At 47.8% G+C, this 7,500-nt stretch overlaps 1 protein-coding gene across 1 annotated transcript in view; it reads left to right on the forward strand.

The window, feature by feature from the left end:
- LOC121301748 (SRC kinase signaling inhibitor 1-like) overlaps positions 1-7,500 on the forward strand; it is a 28,759-nt gene that overhangs the window by 4,612 nt on the left and 16,647 nt on the right. The window contains exons 2-4 of the mRNA XM_041231345.1: positions 3,982-4,229; positions 6,803-6,829; positions 7,215-7,410. Coding sequence (XP_041087279.1) covers positions 3,982-4,229; positions 6,803-6,829; positions 7,215-7,410 — 471 coding nt within the window. The remainder of the gene's footprint in view (positions 1-3,981; positions 4,230-6,802; positions 6,830-7,214; positions 7,411-7,500) is intronic.

Genomic DNA, 7,500 nt, shown 5'->3' on the forward strand with positions numbered 1-7,500 from the left:
TGTAAAGCCCTCTTGGCCGCTGCTCTTATCTGGCCCGCAGCAGACAGGCAGGCCGTCATGCGGAGCTAATCTGTGACAGAGGATCCCTGAAAAACACGCTGTCGTTCTCAACAGCTCCGCACGGACAGCAGGATTAGATATTCATGCAGGGAGGGAAGGGAGCCTTCCTGCCACCACACTGAGACTACACAGAGATTAGTGCTGAAAACGAGAGAGTAATATGTGTGTGTGTGTGTGTGTGTGTGTGTGCCTGTATGTTTGTGTGTGTGTGTGTGTGTCAGTGTGTGTGTGTGTGTGTGTGTGTGTGTGTGTGTGTGTGTGTGTGTGTGTGTGTGTGTAAGTGTGTGTGTGTGTGTGTGTGTGTGTGTGTGTGTGTGTGTGTGTGTGTGTGTGTGTGTGTGTGTGTGTGTGTGTGTGTGTGTGTGTGTGTGTGTGTGTGTGTGTGTGTGTGTGTGTGTGTGTGTGTGTGTGTGTGTGCCTGTAAGTTTGTGTGTGTGTGTGTGTGTGTGTGTGTGTGTGTATGTGTGTGTGTGTGTGTGTGTGTGTGTGTGTGTGTGTCAGTGTGTGTGTGTGTGTGTGCCTGTATGTTTGTGTGTGTGTGTGTGTGTGTGTGTGTGTGTGTGTGCCTGCAGTTTGTGTGTGTGTGTGTGTCAGTGTGTGTGTGTCAGTGTCTGTATGTGTGTGTGCCTGTGTGTTGTGTGTGTGTGTGTGTGTGTGTGTGTGTGTGCCTGTAAGTTTGTGTGTGTGTGCACGTCAGTCTCTTTGTGTATATCTCTGTGTGTTTGTTTATTCCTCTAACACACATTAGTTTAAAGTTATGAGATTCGGGGGCACCGCTGAAGAGGCGAGCAGGTGTTCATTGTCGTGAGCATATGGGACTGAGGAGCAGAGGCATCTGGTGTGTCGCGGAGGGGGCACACACACACACAGGCAGGCAGCACTCTGGGAAACTGGGGGTAGTGCATCAATTTTGAAATGATGGACAGATTTGCAAGGCAGTTTTCCCTCCATTGCTTTTGCAAGCACTGTGAATCTGGCATTATATCCGTGGCAGCACACTGATAGCAACGAGAGCCACGCTGGGGATTTCGAGTGAAGCAAAGCCAAAGCAAAGCCACTCACAGCATGGAGAGGGAAATGCATTGCAGAAACAAGCAGGATCGCCTGTGTTACATAGACAGGTAGAGAGAGAGAGAGAGAGAAAGAGATTGATAGACTGATATGTAGATTGCTTCATTTATTGATAGATTCTCTTAGGGGAGATTGAGGGAAGGAGGGAGCAGTTCAGTCTCCATGCCTCAAGCCTGCCCTGGACTGGAGGCAGCTGTCAGTGTGCTTACCTGTCACAGATTGTGTGAAGATGTCTAATTAGAACGTAATGGGCAGTGAATATTTTATTGCTGATGTTATTAAACTTTGATGCCAAGGTTTGAGAGGCACAGCTTCCTGAAGCACTTGGACTTGTAGGGTCACACAGGCTGGTCCACTGACACGCAGGCACTTTGTCCATTTTAAACCGCAGCGAAAGTTTAGCAAAGCTCAGCAAAGTGCAATAACCTTTTTAACAGTTTACCATAGAATATCTGACCAGTACTTTAAAATCTTCCCCTTGATTTCTGGAGCGAGATTTCTAATTGTGTGAACACAGCGCAGGAATATCTCACACAGAGAGAGGCTGAGTTCTCCCTCATTGGGGGGAGACACGGGTGCGAGAGACGGAGGGGAGGGGAGGGTTTAATTGCCCGAAAGGGACTTTGTGATATACACCGACAGACAGACCTTCACTGTGAATTTGATTCTTCGAGACATACTTGACAAAATGAGTGCAGTTACTGGGAGGAGAGAGAGGGGAGAGGAGAAAGACAGAGGAGACTGAGAAAGAACGAGGTGAGAGAGGGGAGAGGAGAAAGAGAGAGGAGACTGAGAAAGAACAAGGTGAGAGAGGGGAGAGGAGAAAGACAGAGGAGACTGAGAAAGAATGAGGTGAGAGAGGGGAGAGGAGAAAGAGAGAGGAGACTGAGAAAGAACAAGGTGAGAGAGGGGAGAGGAGAAAGACAGAGGAGACTGAGAAAGAACAAGGTGAGAGAGGGGAGAGGAGAAAGAGAGAGGAGACTGAGAAAGAACGAGATGAGAGAGGGGAGAGGAGAAAGAGAGAGGAGACTGAGAAAGAACAAGGTGAGAGAGGGGAGAGGAGAAAGAGAGAGGAGACTGAGAAAGAACGAGATGAGAGAGGGGAGAGGAGAAAGAGAGAGGAGACTGAGAAAGAACGAGATGAGAGAGGGGAGAGGAGAAAGACAGAGGAGACTGAGAAAGAACAAGGTGAGAGAGGGGAGAGGAGAAAGACAGAGGAGACTGAGAAAGAACGAGATGAGAGAGGGGAGAGGAGAAAGAGAGAGGAGACTGAGAAAGAACGAGATGAGAGAGGGGAGAGGAGAAAGACAGAGGAGACTGAGAAAGAACGAGATGAGAGAGGGGAGAGGAGAAAGAGAGAGGAGACTGAGAAAGAACGAGGTGAGAGAGGGGAGAGGAGAAAGACAGAGGAGACTGAGAAAGAACAAGGTGAGAGAGGGGAGAGGAGAAAGACAGAGGAGACTGAGAAAGAACGAGATGAGAGAGGGGAGAGGAGAAAGAGAGAGGAGACTGAGAAAGAACGAGATGAGAGAGGGGAGAGGAGAAAGACAGAGGAGACTGAGAAAGAACGAGATGAGAGAGGGGAGAGGAGAAAGACAGAGGAGACTGAGAAAGAACAAGGTGAGAGAGGGGAGAGGAGAAAGAGAGAGGAGACTGTTCCTACAACTATTTATTTATTTTGTAATTCTGTTGCATGTTTTTGGCACTAAACCTTGGGCAATGCTTGTGTGAGTCGTCATGTCGATAACGATCATTCAGACTGAGTTTGAAGCAAGAGAGAGAGCGAGAGAGAGAGGAAAGGGAAATGACTGCACTGCCAGCTCACGCGTGCTTCTCTGTGTGTCGGATATTCTGGGTCTGGCAGGATTTGCATAGTTTGTGATGCCAATAAAGACGAGTGAATTGGAGAGACAGATCTGAGTGATAGAGTGAGAGAGAGAGAGAGAGAGAGAGAGAGAGAGAGAGAGAGAGAGAGAGAGAGAGAGAGAGAGAGAGAGAGAGAGAGAGAGAGAGAGACAGACAAACATACGTCTTGCGTTCTCTCTGCAAAAACACAGTGAAGATATTTTCCCTGGTGCTCTAAAAAAAAAATTTCTTTCAAAGGTACAGAGATTCAAATAGATTCTGAGAAAGAAAAACAGAGTGTGTTTGAATTGACATCCTATTGAAACACAGAGGAAGACTTCCAGTCGCAATTTCTGTCTTTATTAAGTTAGTGTTAGTCATATTCAAATATTGAAGGGTGCCGATGGGCAAACTACAGTTACAGAGACAGATACAATCTCAGTACTGCACACTGAAGTGAGGAGAAAGATTTGATGAACTGCAAACTCTAATTCATTAATCCAAACAGGCTTCTCAAGACAAAAATGAAACCAGAGCTCATTAAACCACAGCAGAAAGATTAATCAACCAGAAACCTTACTGCTGTAATCATTCATCTCAGGATAAAGACGATTAGAGAGCTTACATTTTTAATGTTATGTGAAACTTATTCATGGATTAACAGTGAATATGTAAAACAGCAAACTGTTAATTATGTATCATGTGTGTTTACTGGCTGATAGATAGATAGCTAGATAGATAGATATATAGATAGATAGATGGTAGAAACTAGAGTCAAGCAGACCAGCGTTTGGGCTCCAGTGCCTTCATCAGTGTTATTGAAACTAGGAGAGACTGAGTCAAGCAGACCAGCGTTTGGACTCTAGTGCCTTCATCAGTGTTATTGAAACTAGAAGAGACTGAGTCAAGCACCCTGTACAATATTCTAAAGATACTGCACACAGTGCCTTGTATGATACTCTATATGTGTATTAAATGGTGTGCGTGTGCGTGTGTCCCGCACAGACCCCGAGCATCCTGGCGCACACATGATCTCGACAGACGACGCCGAGTACCCGCGGGAGTTCAGGACGCTGGGGAGCGGGGGGGCTGTGCGGCGCTTCTCCAGCGCGGGGCTGGTGCACACGCCCGAGCGAGTCCAGAGCCTGGAGGCAGTCAGCGGTCTGCCCAGGAGAGAATCCTTCCTGCCCCCGCACCACCAGGGCTCACCAGCAGGGGGCATGAGGGTCCAGCAGGACAGGGTGCGAGAGCAGGTACCTGACTAACACACTGAGGGAGGGAGTGCCCTTTGAAAAATGATTCATTATTATAAAGCAGACACTTTTATCCAACAACTGCTGCTGCAGAGTCACTTCCAATAGGACCTTGTTTGTTTACCATAGCTCATCCTGGTTTGCCATGTTTTTTAATATGCTTTACCAGACCTCTCTGTGCTTTACAATGCTTCTCTATGCTTTACCACACCTCTCTGTGCTTTACAATGCTTCCCTATGCTTTACCACACCTCTCTGTGCTTTACAATGCTTCCCTATGCTTTGCCCCTCTCTCTCTCTCCCTCTTTCCATTACTCGCTCTCTTTCTCTCTCTGCATGACCGGCGCGGTCCTTCACCGTCTCTGCCCCTCTCTCTCTCTCCCTCTTTCCATTACTCGCTCTCTTTCTCTCTCTACATGACCGGCGCGGTCCTTCACCGTCTCTGCCCCTCTCTCTCTCTGCCTCTTTCCATTACTCGCTCTCTTTCTCTCTCTACATGACCGGCGCGGTCCTTCACCGTCTCTGCCCCTCTCTCTCTGCCTCTTTCCATTACTCGCTCTCTTTCTCTCTTTACATGACCGGCGCGGTCCTTCACCGTCTCTGCCCTCTCTCTCTCTCTCCCTCTTTCCATTACTCGCTCTCTTTCTCTCTCTACATGACCGGCGCGGTCCTTCACCGTCTCTGCCCCTCTCTCTCTCTCCCTCTTTCCATTACTCGCTCTCTTTCTCTCTCTACATGACCGGCGCGGTCCTTCACCGTCTCTGCCACACAAAAGTACTGCATGTTCAGACAGAGAGAAAGAGTCTTCGTTGTCAAGGCAACCCTGTGTCTTATAAGTAAATCAGTGCTATCAGCTTGCAAAGGTCAGGTTTGAGAAAGGGAGGGAGGGAGGGAGGGAGGGGGAGCAGTGGCATGTAATGAAGGTACAGAGAGAGTGAGAGAGAGATAGATACATCACTATCTGGAGAATGCAATACTGCTTTTAACAACCTCTGTCTGACACTGCGGGGAGTGGACAGGACATAGATGAACATACAGTGACATCACGACATCGATGAAATCCCAGTGAAACTATTAAAAAAGAAAATCATCACAGAAAAAATCATGAGAAATAATTACTTGACGATCGGAGCTGAACGAGACAGGGAGGGAGGGAGGGAGAGAGGCAGAGCAATGTCAGGGTCTTTGCAGGCTGCTGCTGATATTGTGAGATTTACACAGAGGAAAATGATAAGGAATATTTAAGGTGGACCCTTCCATGTACTGAAGCCACAAAGCCCAGGAGGTGAGCCAGCTCTGGGCTACCTTAAAAAGAGTGATGCAGCATCGAATGTGTGGTGCTGGTGTAGCTGCAGGTAGGGATTGCCTGCACTGCCCTGTGTGTGTCGGCTCAGCTAAGCTCTGCTGTAGTGCAATGCAATACAACATGGCTATGAGGACATGCTGCAATCTGCAATGTTGTTTTACTATTACTAATATTATTATTGTTCTTATTATTATTATCTTTTGAAGAGTTGAGTTCAACTATTCACCTGTCACTCCACTGAGACTCAGCCAGTCAAGCAGTCAGTCAAGCAGTCAGTGAGTAAAGAGAGAGGGCTTGTAAAGCATAAGCTAGCATTGTAAAGCACAGAGAGGTCTGGTAAAGCATAGGGAAGCATTGTAAAGCACAGAGAGGTCTGGTAAAGCATAGGGAAGCATTGTAAAGCACAGAGAGGTCTTGTAAAGCATAGGCTAGCATTGTAAAGCACAGAGAGGTCTGGTAAAGCATAGGGAAGCATTGTAAAGCACAGAGAGGTCTGGTAAAGCATAGGGAAGCATTGTAAAGCACAGAGAGGACTGGTAAAGCATAGGGAAGCATTGTAAAGCACAGAGAGGTCTGGTAAAGCATAGGGAAGCATTGTAAAGCACAGAGAGGTCTGGTAAAGCATAGGGAAGCATTGTAAAGCACAGAGAGGTCTGGTAAAGCATAGGGAAGCATTGTAAAGCACAGAGTGGTCTGGTAAAGCATAGGGAAGCATTGTAAAGCACAGAGAGGACTGGTAAAGCATAGGGAAGCATTGTAAAGCACAGAGAGGTCTGGTAAAGCGTGTACATGGCAAACAATGGTAAATGTGTAGTAGAACATGCTATAAAATACTGCTATAACCCTTTGTAAGAGTTGTCAGTGCAGTGATTAAGACTCTTGGTCAGAGAGAGTGTTCTCATAGTGTATTGAATCTCCTACTAGCAGCTGAGGAGTTCATAACACTGGCTCCAGCACAGAGCCTGCCCTTCAGGACTTTCTTCTTGGAGCCGTGTGGTGTGTGGTTCGTGGTTTGTACCCTCGTCTCTCCATCTGAGTCGACGGACTGGGATGCCAATTCATTACACTGTGGCTTCACTGGGCTGCTGTTTTTGAGTGGAGTTTACTTTCCTATGCTTCAGAAATGCAACATTGTCTCTCCCTCTCTCTCTCTGTCTCTCTGTCTCTCTCTCTCTCTCTCTCTCTCTCTCTCTGTCTCTCTCTCTTCCTCTCTCTCTCTCGCTCTCTCTCTCTCTCTTTTCCTCTCTCTCCCCTCTCTCCTCTCCAGCAGCAACCCAACTACTGGAGCTTTAAGGTGAGTATGGCGCATTGATTTGTGTGTGCGATTTCCAAGACCAAATGAGTCAGCAAGAACCCTATAAACAAACGTGTGTGTGTGTGTGTGTGTGTGTCAGTATGTGTGTGTCAGTGTGTGTGTGTTTGATGTCACTGTGTTTGTATAGGATGTCACTGTCTGTGTGTGTTTGATGTCACTGTGTGTGCGTTCGATGTCACTGTGTGTGTGTGTGTGTGTGTGTGATGTCACTGTGTGTGTTTGTGTGTGTGATGTCACTGTGTGTGTGTTTGATGTCGCTGTGTATGTGCTTGATGTCACTGAGTGTGTGTGTTTGATGTCACTGGGTGTGTGTGTGTGTGTGTGATGTCACTGATTGTGATCCTGCTGTGTGATCCCATAGCAGGCCCGCAGCCCCAGGCACTCCCAGAGCACCCAGTCTGGGCTGGCGGACCAGGCCAGCAAGCGCTCCTTCGCCTCTGCTGAATCCCTAGAGACCATGTCTGAGGCCGACATTCCCATCGGATTCAACCGGACGAACCGGCTTCGACAGAGCCTCCCGCTCTCCCGATCCACCAGCCAGACCAAGCTGAGGAGCCCGGGTGAGAGAGTGGAGGGAGAGAGGGGAGAGGGGGAGAGGGAAGAGGAGGACAAGTAGAGATACTGTGTGTGTCTTAAACAGGGAGAACTGT

Source organism: Polyodon spathula, chromosome 28 (genome assembly GCF_017654505.1).
Source record: "Polyodon spathula isolate WHYD16114869_AA chromosome 28, ASM1765450v1, whole genome shotgun sequence".
Classification (NCBI taxonomy): domain Eukaryota; kingdom Metazoa; phylum Chordata; class Actinopteri; order Acipenseriformes; family Polyodontidae; genus Polyodon; species Polyodon spathula.